General features: G+C 37.5%; 2 protein-coding genes across 2 annotated transcripts; both read left to right on the forward strand.

The window, feature by feature from the left end:
- Window positions 1–12,390: 12,390 nt before the first annotated feature.
- Window positions 12,391–13,424, forward strand: LOC104604634 (uncharacterized). The gene has a single exon (XM_088889418.1). The coding sequence runs from the start codon at window positions 12,617–12,619 to the stop codon at window positions 13,220–13,222; it is 606 nt and encodes a 201-aa protein (XP_088745544.1). The 5' UTR covers window positions 12,391–12,616; the 3' UTR covers window positions 13,223–13,424.
- Window positions 13,425–17,627: 4,203 nt separating this feature from the next.
- LOC104604578 (uncharacterized) lies at window positions 17,628–24,426 on the forward strand. Its single transcript, XM_010268986.3, has 9 exons — window positions 17,628–18,121; window positions 19,131–19,353; window positions 20,783–20,936; window positions 21,278–21,366; window positions 21,485–21,527; window positions 22,075–22,131; window positions 22,251–22,329; window positions 23,862–23,956; window positions 24,044–24,426. Exons 1-9 carry the CDS (start codon window positions 17,887–17,889, stop codon window positions 24,164–24,166), a joined length of 1,098 nt encoding a protein of 365 aa, XP_010267288.1. The 5' UTR covers window positions 17,628–17,886; the 3' UTR covers window positions 24,167–24,426.
- Window positions 24,427–26,194: the final 1,768 nt, after the last annotated feature.

Consider the following 26,194-nt stretch of genomic DNA (forward strand, 5'->3'; position numbering starts at 1 on the left):
AGGGGTCGGGAATGGCCATTCCCCCATACGAGGGATTTCCATTCCGTCTAGAATGGGAATAGAATTCCGATTCCGCCAAACCAAACATTTGGGATCATTCCAATTCCAATTCTGGACTCCTATTCTTGCGAACCAAACAAATCCTAAATCCATCATTTTGAGCATTGATCAAACAAACAATTAATCCAAGAACCTCAAAGTTTAGAAAAGAAGACAATAGATAAGGGGTTAATTGACATAACAACTGCAAGCCCTTCATTTCAACTATTTTTAGGGCCATTTGGTTCGCAATTGGAATCGGAATTAAAATCTTTTGAAATCGGAATGGTTTATTCCCATAGTCTGCTAATCCAGATAAGAATGGAAATAAGAATTGGAATCAATAGAAATGGGATTTCATTCCCAAGAGAGAGGTAGGAAATAGCCATTCCCTCAAATGGGAGAATGTCATTCCAACAGGAATGGTAATAGGATTCCGATACCGCTCAACCAAACAGTTGGAATCAGAATAACCCATTCCGATTCCAATTTCAGACTCCTATTCCCACGAACCAAACGGGCCTTACAAATTATGCTTTATAGACTTTCCAACCCACAATATGAACAATGGGAATCAGAAAGTTGTAGGCATTGTGATCGGGGCTTCAAAGTTATTTGGCCTTAATTTATAATGCTTTTGAAAACAATTATAAGAAATGGTCAAAGTACTTTATTGTTCAAATTTGCTTTTTGTAGCCCAAATCCCAAAAGCAAAACCTTACCCAAATACACCCTAAGATTAAAAAATACGTGCATAATAAATTCATTGAGCTTAATTTGGGATATATAAATGAATAAAAAAATTAAAATAAAACGCATGCGCCATGCCTAATCTTTCTCTAATATATAAAATGAATTATAAAATTTATGTTTGGATTTACAATTTTGTAATTATAAGAAGTATATTGTATTAAAAACATAACCAATATTCAATAGAAAATTAAAATTATAACATGCATGACTCTCCAAAATATCCCCAAGTCTCCCCTGAAACTCCAACCCTAACAATGTCAAAATTAAATATTTGATTTGGGTAATTCAATAGTGGTGTCTTTAGATTCAACAACTAACCTAAACCGCCCAAGTGCCACCATGAGGACAACCATCATAACCAACCAAAAGGTGGTGGCAAGTTAAGATTCAATTATAAACTAGGCATGACTCCCGTATTCAGTACGGGGCCACTAATATGAATTATTTTTATTTTTTATTTTTTTAAATCATTTATATTAAAATTTATGTTAGATTTTTCATTTGTTGTTTTGATAGATTTTTATTTGATTTAAGAGACTTACCATATTTTATCTAGTATATGACTCTGTTATGGGGCAGTCACACATATGTATCATTTTGGTTTTTACTCATTTTTTTGTTTTTTATAGTAATATTATTTTATTTGAGTTTCACTATTTGTCTAATAATTATATTTATATTTAAAAATCAAATAAAACTAACTATTGAAATTATAGGCTATAGACTGAAGTGATTGTAGGCAGAAGTAGTTGTGGATAACCACTTCTACATTTCCTTCATTTTTTAGGAATGGATGAGAATGGGAGCTTCCCACTTCTCTTGTATTTTTAAAGAACTATTAATGAATGTATGACACCTGTCTTAGAGGGTACCATATGTCTTGAGTTCAAAAATTTAAATGTAATTAAAAGCAATTTATATATATGATGAGTGGGTTTTCTCTTTGAAAATATAAGCAAATCAACTTCTTAGATGCTTTTTCAAAAAAATTAAGGTTAAGACATGTCTGAATGGTGGGGGGCTATGACGTGAAGACCTTCCTTTAACATATATATTAGATTTTCCTTGTTTTGCATAAGGTATTAACTTGGTGATGGTTTATTGGTCAGTGGTCAGTAACGATGGAGGTAGGATTTGATTTGAACCCAGGTCTGAGGCTGTGATTGAGTGCTTCCCCTGACTTATTAGATCTACCTACTCAACCAAGACCCTTACGCGTGAGAGAAGGAGAATGGCCGATTGCCCTTCCGACCACATCTTGAACTAGCTCTCATTCAAAGCATCAAAATCAGGATGAAAATGCAACCTGTCTTCCAAGAGTCTCATTGTCAATATCAAGCGTGTTGCCACCACTTGCTTGTATATATGCAGTTCGACGTTGACGTAGAATTGATTGAGAGAGAGATCTTCAAACGGTTTCATCGTTTTCAAATTTGCATGGTTTCATCATGCACCAATAAGCTTAGACCACTTCTCTCAATTTCATTGGATTTGAGAGAAATAATAACTTGTCATCACTCATCACTACCCACCCGGCCACTCCTTTACTTTACAGGTGGACGTCCCTGCAAAGCTGCGGCAACCAGCCCGACTGGACCAAAGGCGCTGCACTGTCTTGCACTATTTGTTCATTTGTCGGATTGAATGAAAATGGGCTCCCATCAAGGACTTTGAGTAACTTGGAGTATGGGCGCACAGCCATGGAAAAAGGTTTATTAGATGACTATCGTAGAGAGCAATCCATGTAAATTAAGTTGCTTGAGAGTTGTGATATAAGAAAGGAAGAATAGATTATCACGTTTCCATGCAAACAACGGATCAGATTAATATTAATGACTTGTACTATATATGTAACGCTAGACGAATTTTCAAAATGGAAATTAAACTAGGGATTAACCAGGCTACGCTGATGAGCAACCAAGCCTATAACCCTCATGGTGTTGGGCGTGGCCCTAAGGCTGAGGCCAAATGCAATGATCGATGGTCGGTCTGGATATGACTGGCTCTTCCATGTTGACGCCATACCCAAATTAATTTAGGGTCTATCTGATTTGCAATTGGAATTGGAACCAAAATTTTTTAGAATCAGAATCGTCTATTTTCATATAATTTATTTGGTTCAGATCGGAATTAGAATTAGAATAAGTTGGCATGGGATTTCATTGTCAAGGGAGGGAGAGGAAATATCCATTCCCTCAAGTGGGTTTGAGGGAATACTGAAATGAAATTGGGATTCTGATGGTTCTGCCCAACCAAACAATTATAATTAGAATGATGAATTCCGATTTCAAACCCCTATTCTTATGAACCAAATGAGAGAGTTCACATCTGCATCCCCTAAGGGAGCACCCCACAATTCCCCACAGCATATCCCGACCTTGTATTTGGAACATCTTCCGATGATGTCTTATTATCTTTCATACTATCATCAGGAGATGTTCCCAATATAAGGTCGAGATGTGCTGTGGGGCGCAGATGTTACCCTTAGTTGGCGGGACTGGACCAACATCTGCTGGCAGGCCCCTAGTATCAATCACAAAATAGTGGTTTGAGCTAGCTAGCTATGAGATGCGGCGTTAGGGTGAAGGCTTTTCTACGTTTTAAAATATATGGAGAGGTTGAAGTGTGAATGAGTGGCAGAAATGGAATGACAATCACTGCCTTCCTTTGCAATGCATCATACACATTCAAGTCAAAAGTGGAAGACTCCTTTATGCATTTGTATATTTAAAAGAAGTATTACACGGAGAGAATCTCCACTAGCTAGGTCCCACTATCACCACCTACAGCTACAGGCCATGCCACCACCCATTACACATAGACAAATTAGCTTTCTGAATGCTGGGAGAAGAAGCTACTAGATGGCCTCGATGGTGGCTATAAATAGAGACTCAGCCCTATCGTTGGGATGAGAGCTCACCTTGAGCATAAACCCCTGCAATTTCCTCCTTATTTTGTTCTGCCATCTGCTTCCTACTTACTTACTGTTAATGCTAGCATTCTCTCTCTCTCCCTTTAATTTGTAGCATGGAATAAAACGCAACGGCCTTGCCACAAATATGCTTACCAGTGGCGTTGAAACGTTGCAATATAGTATATATGTATTTATGTATCTAGTGAGTTGGTAATAATATATCGACTGAATGATTTAATTAGAAGTAGTGGATGCTTGTTCATTCCGGCCCCTAAAATTGGAAAATTGCATAATTATGGGATTTGTTCATGCAACTCTTGGATGCATATTTTTCCATACAGACATGGTGTGGAAATAGGGCGACGCATGCGAGCTAAATTCTTTTCTACTGGCATTCGTCGAAAAGAAAACCGCCGGTAGGAATTTCGTCTTACAACTGGGATATCTGCAGACTGGGTCACCTAATTTAAGCAAATTTCACGTTTTAAATGAGATAGCAAGTTCTCACTTTGCACCTGCTGTGACTACGGTCACAGCACTTATTTGCCACCATCCAATAAAGAAAAAGATCACGTGATGTTTTGAATTTTAATGGATAGTCATTGCAGCAGATATGACCCACCAAGATCTGACACGAAAACCCAATAAAGTAGGAAAGTGGCTTCTCTTTCTCTAGCAAATTATTTGTTATTTAATTTGGTCTTTTTGATTTTTAGAATATAATATAAAATAGTATATAATTATATATGATAAAAATCCATTATAGCAATTTGAAGATTTGTGGTGAAATATGTTGATCAGTTGAAAACTCTCTGTGTGTGATAATCCTAATGTTCTTATCACCGTTTTTGGTTCAATAATTGCATGGTTTTCAAAACTGGAGTGATCGGTTCCATTTTACCCCAAAATTGTTACTTCGCTAGAAATTGTTGGTTTGGTCAGCAAACTGCTGACCAAGGTGGTCGAACTATCCAATGGTTTGATTGTTTTTTTAATTTTTTTTTGTCAAAATGGGTCATCTGTTCAATTCGAATAGTTGGACCATTCGACCTGAAAACCGAACCCCTAATGGTTCGTTGCCTGATTCGATTTTAAAAACCTTGAATAATTGAAAAGTGCCCCATTTAATCATAGGCTTGTTAGGATTATCACACGTTAATATGAAATTTTTGAAGTGTGTAAGTTTGATATTCCATTTGAAGTATTTACACTGCATTGAGTCAAGGCTTTTAAATAAGGTCCACCGGTCCATTGATAACTTTACAAATTCCCAACCCAAGTCCGCCCAAGTTGCACCCCTAAAATTTTATATATATATATATATATATATATTAATATATTTAACATATTTTTTATATATTATATATTTTTAAAATATTTATAATATATTATATATGATTTATTATTTATAATATAATATTATATATATTTATATAATATATTATAAATATATTAAAAACCGAAGAACCAAACCGATCAAAAACCGAAACTGATAGATTGGTTAACCGGTGGTATTAGTTTGATTTCGGTTTGGAGAAATGGAAAAACCGATGGTATCAATTTGATTTGCAAAAATTGCCCATGATCGAGTTAACCAAACCGTGGACACCCCTAGTGCTATGCATGCATGCAATTAAGTATCAATAACTTATGATATTATTTTATTGGGACTTAATTTTTATGACCTGCATGAAACCCAAAGCAACTATCCGCTTTATATAATATAGATATTTAGACACTTATTCTTAGTTAAAATGACTACATAAGAAGTATAAAAAACAATTTAATATTTGTATTTGAAATCATCACCAGATAAGATTAAACTTCTATCTTGTTATTGATTAAATATTCTAGAAAAAAAATATTTTGACAAAAATGTTCAGTTTGTTAGGTTAAAATCTAAATAGTGGAAATACATAGAAATTGTAGTTAAGGATAAAATACAAGCAAAAAGTGAAATTTATTCAAAAATTAATGGCCATTAGCAGTCCATTTGGCTAATTGTACTAAGGTTAAAAGTAACATTGAATTTTATAAGAGTTGTTCTAAAAATAACAATGTAAATAGTTAAAATTTGTGGAGAAATGTGTGATAATAGACAAATTTCAAGGGAGCCAATAAAGATTGCCTCCTTTATATTTTAATTAATAATTCCAAGGCTAAAACAACATAATTAACATTATTTGAAGCCACTAACATTGCATATAAAAGCACAAGATAGGTTTATGCTCATCTTTGAATGAAACTCCACCATTAATTCCAATCTCTTCTAGATGGAGGAGGGCCCTTATTTAGTAGGGGCAAATAAAAATAAATTATAAATTATAAGAATTACAGTAAATATATTCTTCACATTCTACACAGTTTGGGCTGTCAACAAGCTAGGAGTGTAAATGAGATGAATGCATATATATTTTGGTTTATTACTTTTGCTTAGCTTCATATGTTTTTGAAGGAATGGAAAGATCCATCGTATGGACGCCCGGATAATGCGGAATAGAATGGGCGAATTTCAAAAATTTATTTACTTCCTTCTACTGGGAATCGCATTTCCTTTTTTTTAGAAAACTAATTTTCAATGATCAATCTTGAAACAAGAACCGAACCAGATCTGAACAAAACAGCAGGAGAGGGAAATACCTGATACAGAGAATTAATATCCCCCAACGAAGGTGTTCACGCCTAGAAAAATCACCAAAGACTGCTCCCACTGAAGATGGCGCAGTGTAGGACGGAGCAGAATCAGCAATGTTCTTCACAAGAACTGGATCCTTCGCAAGAACCCACTGGACGATAGGTAAGCACAACTTCTTCTCAATTCTTTCACAAAGAACTGAAGTCAAGAACGCTTCTTGATGACTCCCACGTGAGTGGAGACGAACTGCTAATGGCGGCGACAGGGAGAAATAGGCACAGTCTTACTGTATGTTGATTTCTCTCTTCTGTGTTGTATTTGTATCTCAGATGAGTTTGTTTTGAGGTTGCCGCCCCCTCATCCTTTTATAACCCTAAAGGGATCAGCTCCTAATCCTATTAGGAGATGTTGATCCCCTTAAGTGATAAGGTAGAGTCCTTATCTAATCTACAGATCATGATCAGCCCTCCTAATTTGATTAGGAGTTTCCATATTTGAATATGATTCAAATCTGGACTCTTACTGAGTGGATAGGGACTTTCCCTTATCCTTTAAGGCTGGTCCATATCTCAGATTCACCCCATTCAAGCTAATCTAATTAACCCAGCTCGTATTGCGCTTTTCGCCCATTAAGTGTATGTGCTCACTTAAGCCTTCCAAATTGTTGCCAAGTTAGGCTTTCTTTGTATGGCGTGGGACCCAAACGTTGATATACACATCAGGCACAAGGGTTCGGCCCAGCCTCAGTCACAAGGCCTAGCCAACCCCTTGAGCCCATCATATGGACTCTATGGGCCCAACACTTACACTAAGTGGTCCTTCGGCCAAGCCACCTTGTAACACCCAAGGACTGTGGGCAAATGCAAGATTAGCCCATCAAGTTTAACCCTCAAAGGCCTTACACTTAACCTCTGAGCCTATAATGATCAAACACTGCCCGACAAGGGAGGACATCTCCCCCGACTGCAAGGTACAGTGCTGCACTCTCCTCTTACATGGACCCCGGGGATTAAAACCTTTTGCAATCAATTTTGGAAACCTATAATATATATATATTATATCGCATAAATATATTTTGCAAAACAAAATTTCAACGATTGAAATCAACTACCGGCAGTTTTGGTTTCCATCAGAGAGAGTGCATTTCCCCGATCATTACCTTTGTCACTAAAATCACCCACTCAGATGGGTTCATGAACCATCTCAACATACCCAGGTTTTGACCCCCTCTAAGGGTCTCACTGATTGGCATATCAAAAATGGCCCAATCCACCACCTAGTGCGATACCATAATCGAGTTTAGGGGTCTGGTGTAACATTCCAGTTTTGCCCACTAATCGCCAAGGTCCAGGGCAATACTGGAATTCTAGTCCGGTTCAAGGTCTTAAGATGATCCCACACTGCATGTACCTCGGGTCTCACCCTAGTGGCAGAGAAAGGCCACCCCAATCGACTTGGCGGTACATCAGTGTCAGCCTTATCAGGGTAGGTCTCCCCATACCGACTGATTGGCTGTGAACGTTCTAAACCAACACAAGTCTCATAAGTGTCCGGTTTTAAGGGTATTACACAGAAACACACCACATAACAAGAATCAAATATGCACTTTATCCATTTACAATAAATGTCATAAGTACATCAAACTGATTGGAGCTAAGGGTATACAAAACTGTCTAACAGTTTTGCAATGCAATTTCATTTGTATTAATACAAATTCATGGGCGTGTAAATGAAAAGAGTGTAAATTTTGGTTTACTACACTTTTGCTTCAGAAATTTAGTTTACTTTGCTTGATAAAATATACTCTTTATTTTATATTTCATATTTTATATTTTTTGCTCAACTTGCTGATAGGTTTGTACATCTAAAAGTTAAATCCAAATATCATATGTATCATATATGATTAATACTTACTTACACACTCACATACTTTTACACTAGTCTTGAGCGATGCAAACAAACAAAACAAATGTTAAGTGGAATTTACACTCAACTCTTGTGCACTACCTTTGCACCAGCACAACTGAAATTGTACTGCAAACAAATGAGATCAAATAGAACCAAACAATGTAATTAGAGTAACATTTAGCTTGTATGTGATGTTCAGAAATCCAACTCTAATTGAAAGGGAACAAAAGGAAAAGGGAAATTAAGAGAGATAAAATCTAGGTTGTCTGAAGGGATGAGAGATACATCCCATGGACGCCCAAAGATTGCGGAATAAGGGGGTGAATTTCAAAAAATTTTCTCTCCCTTCAACTGGGAATCGTATTCCCAATTTAGAAAATCATATTTTCAAGGATCATTCTTGAACCATAAACTGAACCAGATCTGAACCAAAAGGAGTAGGAGAGGATTGTACCTGATCCGGAGAAATAGTATCTCCCAACGAAGGTGTTCACGCCCAAGGAAGGATCCAAAGACTGCTCCCACTGAAGATGGCGCAGTGCAGGATGGAGCAGAATCAGCAGTGTTCTTCTCCAAGAACTCTGTCCCTCGCAAGAATCAGCAGGATGGTACGTTAGCACAGCTTCCTTTCAATCCTTTCTCAAAGAACTGATGTCAAGATCCAATCTTGACTTCTCCCACAACTGGAGATCGAACAGGCAAACAGGGCGGCAAGAATAGGGAGGCGGCAAGAGAGTATTCGCAGGGTGCAGAATTCTCTCTTCTTGATTTCAGCACTGAAAAAAATCTAATGTGATGTCTCTAAAGGCTGCCGCCCCCTTCTTATCTGTAGATTAGATTAGTTTTCTCCTAATCCCATTAGGAGGTTTCTAAATCTGAATCACATTCAGATCTGGACTCTCTGAGTGGATAGGGTCAAGACCCTATCCTATCTGCTAATTCATCTCAGAATTCGCCCCATTATTAACTAAATAAATAGCCTAGTTCGAAATGGGCTTTAGGCCCATTAAGCTTATGTACTCACTTAACCTTCCTAACTACTGCCCAGTTGGGCTTCCTTGTATGGCGTGGGACCCAAGCATTGATCTACACATCAGCCACATGGGTTCGGCCCAGCCTTTATTACAAGGCCTGGCCGAATACACTGTTAAGGACAGTGCACCCCCTGAAAACCCATCAAATGGGCTCTATGGGCCCAACACTTACCTTAAGTGGTCATTGTGCCAAGCTACCTTGTAACACCCAGGGACTGTGGGCAGATGCAAGATTAGCCCATCAGGTATTATCCTCAATGGTCTTACACATAACCTCTCAGCCCATAATGATCATACACTGCCCGACAAGAGAGGACCTCTCCCTCGGCTGCAAGGAACAGTGTTGCACTCTCTACTTATATGGATCCCGGGAATTAAAACCTTCTTGCAAACATTTGAGAAACCATAATATATATACTTTTATATCTCATATAAAATATATTTTGCAAAACAAATCTCAACGGTTGAAATCGGCTGCCGGCAGTCTTGGTTTCCATCAGTGAGAGTGCATCCCCGATCATTACCTTTGTCTGACAAAGGGGCTGATCCTGTCACTATGATCACTCACTCAGATGAATTCTCGAACTATCCCAACATACCCAGGTTTTGACCCCCGCTAAGGATCTCACTGATTAGTACATCAAAGACAGCCCAATCCGACACCTAGTGCAGTATCATAATCGAGTCTAGGGGTCGGGTGTAACTTTTCAGTTTTGCCCATCAATCTCCAAGGTCCAGGGCAATACTGAAAATCTGGTCCAGTTCATAGATTCAATTAATCCTACACTGTATGTGCCTAGGGTCTCACCCTGGCAGCTGAGACAGGCCACCCCAACCGACTTGGTGGCACCACAGTGTCAGACTTGTCAAGATAGGTCTCCCCAGACCAACCCACTGGCTGTGAACATTCTAAACTAACACGAGTCTCATTAAGTGTCCAGTTTAAGGGTATTACACAGAAACATACCAAAAGAACATGAATCAAATATGCACTTTTGTTCATTTACAATAAACTCATAAAGTACATCATTCTGATTGAAGCTAAGGGCATACAAAACTGTCTAACAGTATTTGGTATCATCGTTGTTTAGTTAAAACGTTTTGGGTTGATAAATATAATTGATGAGAGAAATGTGCAATCAAATCAAACATGAGTCATTTGAGCTAGAATGATTAGGTTTTACTCTTATGGAGCAAGAAAATTCTCTACAAACAATAATTCAATACTCAAACTTTCAATTTTCGACAATCTATACTTGATGTTAATTCACCGTCCGTCGGTACATAATACAATAACCTTTCTCTCCGAGTGGGAATCACTGTTCACTGCTGTAACCTTTCGAAGAGCACTGGTGTTGTTCAGTCCTCAACTGCTCATTCATTCCTTAACAGCAGTTACAACATGATACATTCCCATAGTGAAGTGAACATCAGTTTTCAAGTGTTTAACACTGCAACCCAGGTGCGACATAGCGCTACTTCCGTTCCAAATGGTGTTGAGAGTTTCAGCTTCTGCTATTGCATCATCCTTTTTGAGATGTGCCAAGGGAGGTAAACTTTCATCTTTGTTCATAAACCCGCCGCCTATTGTTTCTGGTTCTACCTCCGAAACTAGATTATGCAGTTGGGTTCTTTAATCAAATGCTTCTCGTGCAACCCCCGCCTCCCATTAGGATATTCGATCTTGTCTTATCTGCAATTGCCAAGATAAAAAACTACCTAGCTGTTGTTTCTCTTTACAGAAAATTGAATCCAATCGGTGTCTCTCCCGATTTCATTACGCTAAACATTCTATTAAATTGTTGTTGTAACTCTAGTCATGTTCCATTCGGTTTAGCAGTTTTCAAGGAAATTATTCTGAAACGGGGTTATGGCCCCAACACTTTCACTTTCGCTTCTCTGATTAAGGAGATGTGCATGGAGAATCGGAACAATGAAGCTGCTCAGATCTTCCAAAAAAAATGATTGAGCAGGGCTGCATGCCCACCGTAATCACATACGGGACTTTGATTAATGGATTATGTAGGTCAGGAAACAAAGCCCTAGCACTGAATTTGCACAGAGAAATGGTGGTAGGTTTAAAACTAACGTAGTTATGTACAATTTGGTTATTGATGGCCTTTGTAAAGATGGTTCTATAGATGAGGCTAAGGAACTCTTTGCGGCGATGATGGTTTCATAGATGAGGCAGGAACTCTTTGCGGCAATGGAACTGTTTAAAACTCTCGAGTGTACTGCATTTGAACCAAGTATTAAGATATACAACTGCCTAATACATGGAATGTGCAAAGCAGGAATGCTTGAAGTTGCTAAAACGGTCCATCAGTTAACGCCACCTCTCCTCTGTCGTTCAACTCAAATTGAAGAGAAAGAGGAATAGGGTAAAAGACAGGAAATAAAAGGGTGTCGTTAGTTTTGACATTATAAAATTATTTAAACTGTACTTGATCTCAGGTGATGGCCCTGACTGACCGTGAGTTAAAGCTAAGTATCAGATTTCTGCAAATTAAAAATTCGAATACATATTTTAAAGTTAAGGGACCAAATTGTCATTCAAACCAAAACAACAGATTACTAATGGAGAATTTTCTTATATATTTAAATAAAAATAATAATGATATCAAATATAATCAGAAATTACAAGTTTCTTTTATGAAAGAATGAAAGATAGAAAGCTTGCAGTATTAATATTCAATGTTGGAGAGGTCGCATTTCAATTATAGGACTTAAATAAATCATGAACCTCCGTGGTGTGAAACCATAGTTCTCCAATAACGAAACTAAATTATTCATTGAAGAGCATTAAAAGGTGCCAACCCACTAAGTGATTCTAGGTGTCAAGCTCTCATGAGAAGGCACCACTCATGCTTTACATTATGATAGAGAATTTGGTAGGTAGATTGGTATGTGGTCGTAGTTTTTTTGTACCATTAGCTAAGTATGTTTTGCACCAAAAGGCTAGCCCTCATGAGATGCGTAGGCTTAAAGGCTTCTTCTTTATAAAGTATGGAGGGGGTGAAGTGTGAATGACTGGACCAATTCGCATGCAAAGCTTTCATGATAGACTTCAAGTCAAAAGTGGGAGACTCCTTTTATTTTATTCTTAGTTTAATTTCAAAAATTTCATGGAGAAGGCCATCACCACTATACCACCGCGGCAACACCACTATCCACATACACTCGGTACCAGCCTTCTGAATGATTGGGAGAAGAATCTACTGTATGGTCTGAAAGGTGCCTATAAATAGAGACCTAGCTGCGGCCATTTTGCTCATCGTTCTTTGCCAACTCGGATTCAACAATAATCCTGTTAAACCCATTTGAGTTTTAGAGATGGTGAGTTCAAGAGTTACAGGTTTTGCATTCTTGGTATTGCTCCTTGCGGAGCTCTCCTTTGCTGCAAGATATATCCAGGGCAGTGGAGGTGGAGGTGGAGGTGGAGGTGGAGGTGGAGGTGGAGGAGGAGCTGTTGACAGCTCCGCCGTTGGCTCAGGATCTGGTTATGGGTCTGGATATGGTTCTGGGAGTGGTTCGGGGTATGGTGGTGCACAAGGAGGAGGATATGGTAGTGGAGGAGGTGGTGGAGGTGGTGGTGGCTCTGGTTATGGGTCTGGAGCTGGTAGTGGTTCAGGGTATGGGTCTGGTAGTGGGTCGGGGTATGGTTCTGGCGAAGGCTATGGTAAAGGTGGTGGTGGAGGTGGTGGAGGCGGTAGTGGCGGAGGAGGAGGTGGCGGCTCCGGATATGGGTCAGGAAGTGGCAGTGGTTCTGGTTATGGATATGGTTCCGGAAGTGGTAGTGGCTCAGGATCTGGCAAAGGTGGAGGAGGAGGAGGTGGGGGAGGAGGTGGTGGTGGTGGAGGTGGTGGCAGTGGTAGTGGTTCTGGCTATGGCAGTGGCTCTGGCCATGGATCAGGATATGGTGGTGGAGAATCTCCTTAGACATAAACTCCCTACATCATCTTTGCTATATGTCTCCTTATTTATCTTCTTAGCCTAGGTGTGAGCTCTCTCTATCTCTCTCTCTTGCTGGCTCTCTGTGTGTGTGTCTCAGTGTGTGTATGTTGCTATAAATAAATTGAAATATATGCATGGCTTTATGTATCTGCCAGTACAATAAGAGTGTATTTACCTATTTGCTTTAGCTCGATGCATGCCATGGTTTGTTTAAAAGTTCAGAACTGTTAGATACAGAGTACATTTAAGTAAGCACACAATCAGTATGCAACATCTATCACAAACTAGATCTCAGTCCATTTTTGTGATGCTATTACTTAAGCATAGTTGTCAGATATGTGTTACACATTGATTGTGTGTTTCTCTTAGTAAGTGTGCTCATTTGGTGTATCTACTCTACTACATCTCGAGCAGTTTTTCACCAATCTGTTCAATGTCATCTCTATCATTTTTGGATTCTGAATCAGCAATCCATAATATGACTAAATGCACCAAAAAATAAAAAACTTTTGCTCCGGAGGAAACAGTCCTTTTCATGGAGAATGATAAGGCCTCCTACATATTATTGAAAATTTTAACCTTTTATAATGATATCGGATGAGGTGGCTCTAACGAGTCCCGATGAGGTAGGCATGGCATTGTAAGCAAGTTAAATGAGCACTTTCAAATTTTTTGACACCTTCTCCTTGAAATACCCCTAACCTACTCTTGAAAAAGATTAAAGACAACTTTTAACAATTGTCAAAATATTTATAAAGTATTCATTGAATGTGCTTCCTATATTCTGTCTACTGGATCCGGTCCCTACTCTAACATTCATGTGCCAGGAAAGTAACAGTCCCTCTTTTTCAATAGTAGGGAAAATAAACCATTGGTATTGAGTCTATTGACTATTACACATCATCGGGGATTAAGGGAGAGCAAATCCGCCCCCCACAACGTCCCACAGCACACTCCTACCATGTATTGGGAACATCTCCCGATGATAATACCAAAAATGATGATGTCATCATCATCAAGAAATATTCACAATACACGGCGGGAATGTGCTGTGAGATATTATAGGGGGCTGATTTTAACTCAGATTAAGGGGTGGATGGAACACAGCAGGGTGCAGTTAACTTGTGGGTTTGATCCGAGCCTTTATACTTGGAGGGATGCCGAATGACGAGGTCATTGACCTCTTACTACAACTAAAGAAGTAAAGAACCAGTAAATTGATAATACCATCATGAGGATTTGCTACACACTTATTTGAAACTTTTATAGCAGAATAACGTTGAGGTCTTGAGGATATAAATTATTCTTTCTAACCCTTGAGCAGTTTGTCTCTCTAATCTAACGCCTATCTAACAAAAGGAAGTTTACGTATAAAATATATATATATATATATATATATATATATATATATATATATATATATATATATATATATATCTAACAGAAGGAAGCCGTCATTGCTATCAGGGGTGTCAATTGGACTCTATTTGGTACAATCTGATCCAGTTCAATATGAATTTATTTACAAATGGATCAGACCCAATTTAGTTCAAATTTAATACAAACCCAATCCAATCCAATTCATTAAAATGTAAATGGACTGGATTGGATCCAACTCAATCCAAACTGAATGAAAAGTATCAAAATTTTTTATATAATCCAACAATCATGCTAGTAGAATTTCAAATTAAAATTACAAAAATATATTAGAATAAAGAAAATCTAGAAAATTAAAACCAAGGTTTTTAAAATCGGACTGGACAAGGAATCGTTCTGGGGTCTGGTTCTTGGGTCGAACGGTCCAACCATCCGGTTTGAATGGACAAGCCTGCTCTGACAAAAGAATAAAAAAAATAGAAAAACCCAAAAATAGCCAAAAACCGTTCCCGGGTCGAATAGTTCAACTGCCCGGATTAGTGGTTCGCTGACCAAGTCAACGGTTTTTTGCCAAATAATGGTTTTAGGGTAAAACGGAACTGATCAGGTGACTGGTTCCCGATTTTTTTTGGTCCAACCGTCTGACTTAATCCGGTTTTATAAACAATGGTTAAAATCAAAACAGCTTTACAAAATGTTTTTCTTTAATTTGTTCATTTTATAGATTAATCTTATTCACGATAGACTATTAATCTTCTTGATCTCAGGAAGCTCTTTTTTGTAAAATTCCCCTCATATATAGTCTGTCAACCGGTACTTGTAAAACACAAAAAGGTTCTGGTTTTCTGGTTTTCGTTTCTATTGTAAAGATTTAATTTAAGTCCAACTCAACCGATAGAAGTTTGGACGAATTTATTTGAATTTAATTCAACCCAATTTCTATAGTAGGCCGTTCAAATCCAATTTGATTAATTTCGGTTTAGATCGGATCAACCCAAAACCGATCAATTGACACCCTTAATTGCTATCCAAAAGAAAGCATATTTATTGTTAAAATGGCTATAGGTTGATTGATGAATTACATCAAATGATTTCTAGAGAAGCAAATATTGAGAATTTTATATTGTTTGTGTAAAATTTATTATAAATGTAAACTAATCATCTTTGCCATGTCAAAACGACGACCATGCCAGAATTTTAGTCCATTAATTTTTTAACAAATGAAATTTGGATTTAGTATATCCAATTCATTTGCATGCTTATTGCGTCTCTTTCTCTTTTTTCTTTTTCTTTTTTTATTCTTGTATAATTCTGGTTTTCTCAATGAATTCTTTATTTTTCAAAATAAATAATAAACTATAAATGTTTTATATGCAAACATTCAACATAGAAGTATGGACAGGCCTAATGCAGATTTCTAATTTCCACTGCAGAGCTATAAACATTCAAAATGTCAAAAACCTGACATCAATTACTATTTGGCACCCATCCCAACTGTACTTTGGGCCTAAAAATTCTGACCTTAGGAACCATTATTCTCTCAACATTCAATGAAAGATCCCATGCACTTGATAGCTATGTAGCCAACATGTAAAAATTCAGATTAACTGACAGGCTGTAGAATCAATGTCATGAAAATGTTCAACATCAGTCATAAATTCTATGTGAGAGACTGATAGGTTATGGGTCATATGCAATTTATGTCTAGCACTGGGCGCGCTACCACATGTTCCACAGCCCACCATACAGTTGTTGTGTTCAGCTAATTCAATTCATGTGAGGCGAGAAAGTGGTTAAGGGGCATATGAGTTTGGATCTCTTATATATTCATAAGAACTTTATTCACGCCTACCCATGCCTTATTATAGTTGTACATTGATAACATTTCTTATATTTATATGAGTCCAGATCTCCTTCCCACGAGAATTCTACCCACACCTATCGCACCCATACATGGAGAACATCTCATCCTCTGTATAGTATTATACAGGGGGAGATGTTCCCAATTCACGTGGGGTAGTATATTGTGGGTAGGTGTGGTGGGCAGAGTTCTCGTGGACAGGAGATCCGGAGTTTACATATATTCAGAGGGGTGCCTTCCCCCAATGCCTTGAAAATGCCCCTAATATTTTAAGTTTTTTTTTTAATTTTTCATGTAAATAAGGTAATAATCAATTTAGTCATAAAAATCTATTATTAAAATGATATTTTTGTTATATTTAAGTGTTGACAACTTTCCATTCACATGAGAAAATTATTTATCCACCTAGGAAATGAGTACTCAGGAAAATAAACTTTCCTTGGTTCTTAGCTCCACCCTACAGTTGAGGTAGGTGCTAATTCAGAATTGATGCCAATATATGAACAAACATTAGTGCTTAGAGTGAGGATATTTGACATTTTGAATTATGTGAATTGAAGTGTATTTATCCGTAAAAAATATGGATTTAACTCCGCCCATTCTGTAACCCACCTAAGAGAGTGCCCAACAGAATAATCTGGATAAGAATTCGGGCCCGGGTAATTTACAAGGGTGGGTCCTAAGGACCTAATCGTCTTAATCAAAGACATTGGTTACTTATGAGGCCTGTGTCCCAAGACCTTAGTTTTTGCAAGAGAAACTCAGGCCATAGCTTTATGGGGCTACAAAGAAGTGTTTCGGCCTTTTGACCTTTGGGCCCATGGAGATTATATGGGTAACGATCAAAGAGCCTCTACCGAGGACTCTTCAAATAATTCGTAAAACTGATTAACTGATGGCTAAAGGTAATCTGATACTTCTGCAGCATGGCGGGTTGCAACCTGGCAAGTTGTAGGATCCAAAGCACAATTGTCAGGTAGTCTACATCCTTAGCTTAGACGGTTAGACCCAAGGACGCCCAGCTTCAACGTACTAAAATCCAACTTTCCAAAGCTTCAAAATCAGTATGTAGTGTGTACTGTGTCCAATCAATTAGCAGCAACAGCGCTCATTGATTCTTTTTTATCAAAAAACAACCACAACAACTATAAACACTCCCATTTTATTCACTGGAGAGAGAGAGAGAGAGATCAACGTGGCCCGTCCCAACTCATCTTTCACGTCGTCATGAGACTCTCTTCTCTCTCTCTTCTCTCCCTCTCCATCTCTAATGACGCCAATATAATCGTCTCGACTTAGGGCTTTGCCATCTTCTCCCCCTCTCTCGCTATCTCTATGTTTCTATTTCAATTCTCTTTCCCTGCAATCCTCATCAAAGGAGATAAATCTGAATACTAAATTGTTTGCGATAATGGCGAAGAAAACAACGAGTAGAAAGGGAGGGAAGGTAGAGCAAATTCACATTCCAAAGTGTTGTCAGCAACCCAGAAGCCGTGCCCCCAAACCTCGCACCGACTTCTCTCCTTTCGTCTGCTCATCGTCCACGTCCTCTGCGTCATCTTCACCTTCTTCTTCCCCTCCTGAAGCTGCCGCCACCACTGCTGCCGGCGATCGCCTTGCTTTTTATACTTATCGTCGTCGTCGTGGTTCGTCTCATCATTCATTATTTCCAATCGTTGAAGTATATATCAGTTTATTCAATTGCTCAATTGAATTTTGTTCCTGCATTTTATTCGATCTTCTGGATTGAAATTATGGTTAAAATTTCTGCTTTGGGCACTCTCTTAATCCCCAATTTGATTAATCCTCTGTGGTTATGGAATTAATATTTGATGATGCATTTAGAGATTAACGAACTTAGCAATTCTTTGCCGTTCCATGTTCTTCCTTGACATGACAATGGGATGAGATTAGTGCCAGAGAACAAAAGTTGAGTCGAGAAAATTGGAATTAAAACTAAAGGAACTAGAATTACGGTTTCCAGGTATCCACAATTGGGAAACTAGTGCCTATTGAATTGAAAACTTGGATATGTTACTGAGGATCATTGGTGGATTCATCAACCTTCTTGAGGTGTTCCATCCCATTCATCAAAGAAAGGAGAAATTTCACACTGATTAAAAAGGTTACAAGACAATTTCCAATTACTTAATTCCAAAAGGTTAAGCCCGTCTCGTTGTATGGTAATTAGTTGATGTTTTATTGAAGAAAAATGTTTAAATGCTCTTTTGAAGCATCTCTGCCAGATCAAATGAATAATGAGTAATCATGTTAGTGGATAAAAACAAGAATATGACCACCCCAAAGAAAAAGTGTCTCCTTTCTCAGTCTTAGGCCGATGAAAGTCATTTCTGTTCTATCCTTTTTTCTTTGATAAGTGATTTCTGTTTTTTCCCTTTTTAGAATGATCATGCGAAGTTCTTCTCTCTTTTTTGTGTTTTGTCATATAATAACAAAAAGGGAGTTTTTTTTTGTAGTAATAAATGAAGCTTAGAATATCTTTTTAGATTGTAATCTTATATTAAACACATCTCGTTGTTCTCCGTGGTGCTATGGAGTCCAAAATGAAGTTGCTTCATCCATTGTCTTTGTAGCATATGTTGAAATTTTATTTAAAATATTTAAGCTTTTGTTTTGGAAAATTTGATATGATAGGTCCTGCACTGGAGCTCTTGAGCTGCAAAGATGGTTTATCCAGCATCACAACAGCTAGCGTGGAGCAAGGATGCAAGGAAAATGAAGCACCCAAGTTCCCTTTGGTTCAGTCTAGTCCCAAGAACAAAGGACAGGAAGGACTCTTGTCAGATTCAGTTGGATTACAACTTACTGAAGCTGACTCAGTTTATCAAAATGCAATGTTGGATATCTGTGATGCTAGGTTTGTCTCATGCCTTTGTGGCATTGCAGTCTTGCAAGAATTACTTGTTGTGGAAATGGCTGTCAATTTGTCCAGGAAATCTCTGGGTTCATTAATGATTTACTTTCTTCGAAGAAACTCTTTAATGCACTTCCCTCATAATAAAACCGGGTTCCTCACTTTTAAGATGAAGAAAGAAAAACTAGGCTACTACATGGCAAAAAAGGGCCATTACCCTATGTTGGTTGTGCCCATCTGGGTCTTGGGAGTGGTGGACTGGATACGGACCTAATTTATGGCTCTTTTTTTTTTCACAAAGTGGGCACTCTCAGGCGTGAACCCACTTTCTTGCACTTTCTGCACAATGGTTCAGATGGCAATTGATCCAAAACAACTTGATATGCCCATATTGAATATTTTGTGGCCAAAAAGTTATTGAGTTTGAATCATCAATACCATCAAATATTAACTATCGAGACAAATACAATACTGCAGATGCAAGATCAATGAACCATATTATCAATATACCAAATTATTTAACTATGATATCTTTAACGGGAATTTCATCAAGCCAATACAATGCATCAAATAAGCACCTGTATAAGGTAGTAATAGCTACAAGCACCAAGTTTGTTTTTTTATTGAAATCATTCTCCATATGAATGTATTTTCATCTTTCCTTACCGGGTTCAGACGCCTAAGATTGATTTAGCTACATATTGCATTCAACTCCAATAAATACATCACAGATCAAATGGACAACCATTTGGTATTTTTAGTATTCTATGTTGCAGTGTCATTATTTTAAGCAAACTTTTCTCTTGTCCAAATTGTCAAAGTCTCCCATGACTGCCAAGTTTGAAGCATATATTAAGTACTTTCTCCCTTTATTTATTTCTTTATTTATTTATTGATAAGTATCAATAAAATAATGACAACATTGGGTAATGTCCTATTTTTATTTAGTTTTTCCTTAATTCAGATAAAAGTCCAAATTTACTGGCAACTCAACTTGGGTTCTAACACTTTAAACTTTGTTTAGATGCCTTAAATTGGGTTCTTCTCAAAAATAAAACCATTTTCTCTGGTGATATCATATTTGATCATTTTCCTCAACCCTTTTTGTCTAATGATTTATTTTCTTCCTTGATTAAGTTCTACCCTTCCCAAGACCCCAGATAGCTGGGACCAACATTGGGTAATGGCTTTTTTTTATTTAGTTCTTCCTTAATTCAGATAAAACTCCAAGTTTACTGGCAACTCAACTTGGGTTCTAACACTTTAAACATTTTTTAGATGTCTTTAATTTGATTCTTATCAGAAATAAAATCATTTTCTCTGGTGATATCGTATTTGATAAGGAATCTTTTTTTCCGCAGCCCTTTTTGTCTACTTTTGGAAATAGGATATATGTGATGTTCCAATAACAGACATCTTCTATTTTATTCAGGAACATCAGAAGGCATGTCTCTGATACTGATGGAACATTAGCTTTTACTCCTGATAAATCTACGTCACGAATTTCAGAAAGCAATGATGTTTGGATAATTCCTGGAAATATAGTGTGGGCTAAAACAGCTTGCCAGATGTGGTGGCCTGCAGAAGTAGGTTACATTTGCATTATTTTCAGAATTTGATTGATATTGAATTGGTTAATTTGCAATTTTATTTTGAGGTAAATAGACTCTTTATTCATTAATATTATAGAATGAGATGTAGATATGTAAATATGGAAGATATGGTCAAGTCCTGGCAACCAAAATGTTGGTCACACTTTAAATGTAATGAACAACATGCATTAATTGGACAACCTAGGTTAGTACAGGTAATATTTACACTATTGGAAATTAATTTCCTCAAAGATAATACCTTTTCGGTCTGGCATTTCAAATAGTTAGAGTTTTCCAAAGTGGTAGCCTAACTGATGTTTAACTGATATCTTCAGATCATGGGAGAAAGTTCAACTCCGATTAGTACAAGTAATCAATGTGTTGATGGACAAGTTCTAGTGCAATATTTTGGAAAACATGAATGGTAAGATCTCTAACCTCTCTTGATACAGGCTTTATGTTGTTTTTCAAACTGCAAAGGAACCTTTGAGCTCTGTTGGCCATTTAGTTGTGGGAACTAAAAGTTTGAGGTGATTTTGCAGTGCTTGGGTTGATCCAGTTGGAGATCTTTCACAGTTTGAGAATGTGAGTATAGACTGTCCACTTTCTGTCAAAGAAGCCATAGACCTAAAGGGCATTTGGATGGGATTGTTAAATCCAAAATCCAGATTCTAAACTTCCCCCTATAATGCCCATGAAATGTGGATTACAAGGATTTTAATCACTTCACCAAATTCCACTACTGAAAATCTTATAATCCAGTTGCAGACTGATTATAAGATCTTTTAAGAATTGACTATAGAATCTACATATAAATCCAAACTAAACACCTTGGATGCATATGCTAGAACTCATTCATACATCTCCCCACCCCCTCCCCCCACCCTAGTTTTTTTTTTTTTTTTTTTTTTTTTATTGCCGCAAATCTACAACCCACTTCACACATGTTGATATTGAAGACTATGTTAAGAAATAAAGATGCTTCAGTGACTGCTTGTGTTCTAAGCAACTTATGCCATCACTGATCAAGCCAATTTAGTCAGCTTTTGTTAACTTGTGACCTTTTCATTTTGTTTTTAACCATTCAATATTGTTCTAGATACTCAAGACTTTTGGTTTTTGCTTTTTTCAGTGCTTTGAATCAAAGAGCTGCAATCCTATGAAATCATTTCAGGATGCTCTGAAACAAGTATATATTTGACCTTGTTAATGATGCAATTTTATTTTAATATTCTTCTATCTGTTGCATTTCTCAATGACCTATTTTGTACTAATGTGGGCCCATTTTCTTCTCTTATCTGTTTGCAGGCCTTGCACAGGAAAGAACAGATAGACTCATTTAGATTGTCAGATCAAAGTCCTGATGTTCAAAACATCCAGACACCCGGTGAGTTCTTTGATCCCAAATTCCTCACTTTACTTTTAAGTTTGACCACCTTTTAAAAATCAAGAAAGCACTATGGGTTGCAAGGAGCCAACCAGCGGTTGGTAAGGTCTCCTGCTGGTCGTAGCGGAGACTTGGGATCGAATCCTGCCTGCATCTGGGTTGGGGGGGGGGGGATGGGCTACCCCCCGTTGTGTAGGACTCAAAGAAGCGTAGAATGAAGTGATACTTGATACCAATTAGGTGGGATAGTCAATGATCAGATATTTGATCCAGAGTAAGCTGGATTAAAAAGGCCATCACACGATGTCAGTCCCAGCTATCTGGTATCATGGGGGATTCAGAATTTCAGATTAAACTGTATAGATCTCAAAAAACAGATTCATAGATGATTGGTTTGAATACAGATCCACCCTCGGGCAATCATGTTAAGACTCACCCCAGCAATATTTATGCATTTTTAATGTATGCACATATTTAATGTCTTTATCATAAAAGTTGGTCTGAGTATTACATTGTTAACTAAATGTTACAGGCTGTCTTATGGAAGTCATCTGTGGGTGACCCTATTGTGGATTTACAAAACCCAATTCAATTAGTTGTGTTTCAATCAGATTCAGATATATCAAGTATGTAAAATCTGTTCAAATTCAGATCTAGGTATACCGTATATACCAAGATCAGGTCAAAATGAAAGAATGGAATAGATCCAATGGTCATGATTGTCTGCTCCATTTGGCTGCTGCTCTGCTTGTGAGGGATATGTCACTCAAACACCATGTTGAGAATTTTAATATTCAATCCTTAGATTTCTTCTTTTGGAAATTTAGAAATTGAGTGGAAAAGAAATAATTGGAAAGCTAAGCCTATAAAAAATAATAATAACAATAATAATTGGAAAGATGAGGCAAGAAAATGCTCAAACATAGATATGTACAATAGAAACATACATACTTCTGATGCAACTAAGTTCTATCTTTGTCAGAAGCTTAAAATAAGAAAAAAAAAGCACTGGGTTCATTTTTCTCTAATAAACGAGATTATACTTGTTCATATGTTCCTAGAAGCAGCATTTCCTCACAAAAAATCATCTTCTCTAATAAATGAGACTTATGTGTTCACAGGTCTATGTCCCTGGAAGCAGGGACAAAACCAAGATAAATAAATTGTTTTACTTGAACAAGGTTAGGTAACAAAATTATGGCTTTTCTTTTTCACTTTTTCCTTTTATTGTTTTTAAGACAGCCAAAGAGGATACATTAAGCAGTTTTAAGTGTCTCCCTGGCAGCATAAGCGCATAACTTCTTCAACCACTATGGTGTTTTTTTGAAGATGGGGGCTATACAATGGGGGTTAGCCCATCATCCATCCCTAAAACCCTCCTCACCCCTGGTGGCAACGGGAATAGATCCTGCATCTCCACTTATGTCGTAACCAAGAATGTACCAACTCGGCCACCAACCAGTTGGTATGGGAATAGATCCCGGTTAGTCTTATATTACTTTCTGGGCCTAATTTTAATTTCTGATTGCCAGAAAAGTGGAATGCATCAAGCTCGAGCAGAACAGATGGTGATCACTTGGAGAGAGGAAGGGGTAAAAGGAAACGGAAGCCAAAAGTTCATTTTGATGTAAGTTGCTTTTACATTTCTTCATTGTTTTGTTCTAAATTACTTTGGCATGTCCATAATTGCTTTCACATTCTTCTTCTTCTGTAGGAGGTGACATTTCCAATGAAACCAGTGAAGAAAGTACGGAGATTCAGGATAATGCGGTATCTTGGCCTTGTAGCTCCAATTGGATCCCCCTTCTCACTCACTCCCCATTTAAGAACTACTTAAAAAGTCATATGGTGCTATCGCCTCTCATCATCTTTCCTTCTCCTTCTGATCTTTTCAAAATTAATTTCATCTTCTTTACGCTTGTGATAAGATTATGGGTTGTATTTATGGTGAGAAATTTCCTTGTCAATAGACAATGATCCATCTCTCACTTTGTATCATATTAGTTGTTTGAACAATTAACAGGAGATTGTGTTTGGTCCAATTGCTGTTTCTACCAGAAGTTTTTTGGGTCGATCAATACAGATACAGATTGGTGAGAGATGTGTTCCTAGAATATCAGAATCATTGATGTTTTTACCTGAAACGTAAATTTGACGTTTCTACAAGCAGCTTCCCACACATGCATTGTTTAAGGTACGCCTGTTGCAAACTTGAAATTATAAACAGTCTCAACTCAACTCTCAAAATAACCATTGTATGCTAGTTTGTATTGATTAACCCGAAACGTTCCAGGTAAAAACAGCAACCGTACCAAATACAACCGAAATCTCTCATGCCGATTATTAATAACATTCCATGGATGAGGACATGCTGCCAAACATACGTTGCAGACCAGGAGGTTTGACACGTGTCCAGATCGTTGTACTGACCTGGTCTACTGTGGGGTCATTTTAGTGTTGTGGGCCAAATCAAGGGTAACTCACTGAGTCCACCATCCATGATGACCAAGATGACTCGGTCAGTTGAATATTTCTTCTTAAAATAATATATATATATATATATATATATATATATATTATAATATAATATATAATGAAAAAAGAATAATACGTAGTGGAATCGACCTGGTCAACTCGACTCGACTTAATTCTGCTCTGAATTCATACCCGGAGGTCGCGAATGACCTAGTCTGGGTTGGAGACTGGTTAATAAAGTCTAAAACTGCAAAATGTGCCCGGACATCTATAAGATAATAACCGATTATGGTGTCGGGTCTGGTTTGGGACAGGGGTGGACCAGTCCAGAACCGATTACGAATCGGTTATATTGGGTCTGACCCGATTAGACCTAACTACAAATGACATCTATAAGATAATAACAACCTAGAACTTCAGTTTTTTATAATATAATTCAATAAAAATAACATTAAATAGTAAAATAAACAAGTGTTTTAAACCAAAATAATCTTATAGTGTCTATCAAATTTACCTTTTTTAGATATAAAATACAAGAAAATGAGGAGACTCATATTATTAATAATATGATCAGCTTGGCAAGGTGCCAAATCTACTAACGAGCAAGGTTCAAAATATTGATAGTCTGATATGTCAGTAGGGGCGTGTCAGATTGTTTCATGGCTCGCATTTTTTTTTTTTTAGTTTTTTTATCAACCTGGTTTAAAGGGATTGATTTAAGGCCCATCTACCCCGTGAACTGAGTTAAACCCCAAAACACTCACTATAAGGACATATCGGGAAGTCCACAATACGTTATGTATTTTCAGCCTGGTTCAGAGAGGTTGGTTTAAGGCCTGTTTACCTCTTGAACCGAGTTAAACCCCCAAATACTCCCTATAGAGACATACCGGAAAGCCCATGATACGTTATGTATCAGTTGATACAGCCCGAAATGTATCCAAAATTAAGGTTGAACAAAACAGCTGTTCAGTAGGCTGTGGAACCAATTATAAGGATCCACACCAGTAATAAAATACATAGAACACGGACCTTTCACAATGGAGCCCATTATAAGGTTCCACACCGGTAACAACCATCACATTCAAGTAATCCAAATTCTATATTAATTAGTTACTGAGGTGTCCCTTAGGTGTAGCGGAGACTTGGGATTGATTCATACCTGCACCGGGGTTGGGGGATGGGTTACTCACTTACTCACAGTGTATAACCTCATGAGCAAAGGGAAAAAAATAAAAAAGAAAAAAGATAGTCAGCTTGGGCCTTAATCGGTTTGAAACAGCAAGGAACTGGTCCCAAACTCATAATCCAATTATTAATCGGGACCTATGCTATAGACAAGAACCATAACAATCGGTTGGATTAGTTCAGTTCTATCGGATGGATCTGA

The sequence above is a fragment of the Nelumbo nucifera genome, chromosome 6, assembly GCF_055504915.1.
Source record: "Nelumbo nucifera cultivar China Antique chromosome 6, China Antique-T2T, whole genome shotgun sequence".
In the NCBI taxonomy this organism is placed as follows: Eukaryota; Viridiplantae; Streptophyta; class Magnoliopsida; order Proteales; family Nelumbonaceae; genus Nelumbo; species Nelumbo nucifera.

Excerpts from the sequence above, each read along its gene's own strand:
- LOC104604634 (XM_088889418.1), top strand. The coding sequence starts at position 12,617 with ATGGTGAGTTCAAGAGTTACAGGTTTTGCATTCTTGGTATTGCTCCTT.
- LOC104604578 (XM_010268986.3), top strand. The coding sequence starts at position 17,887 with ATGGCGAAGAAAACAACGAGTAGAAAGGGAGGGAAGGTAGAGCAAATT. Across the intron at positions 21,367-21,484 it reads TATTTTGGAAAACATGAATG|TGCTTGGGTTGATCCAGTTG; the intron begins GTAAGATCTCTA and ends GTGATTTTGCAG. Across the intron at positions 22,132-22,250 it reads TTCAGGATGCTCTGAAACAA|GCCTTGCACAGGAAAGAACA; the intron begins GTATATATTTGA and ends ATCTGTTTGCAG.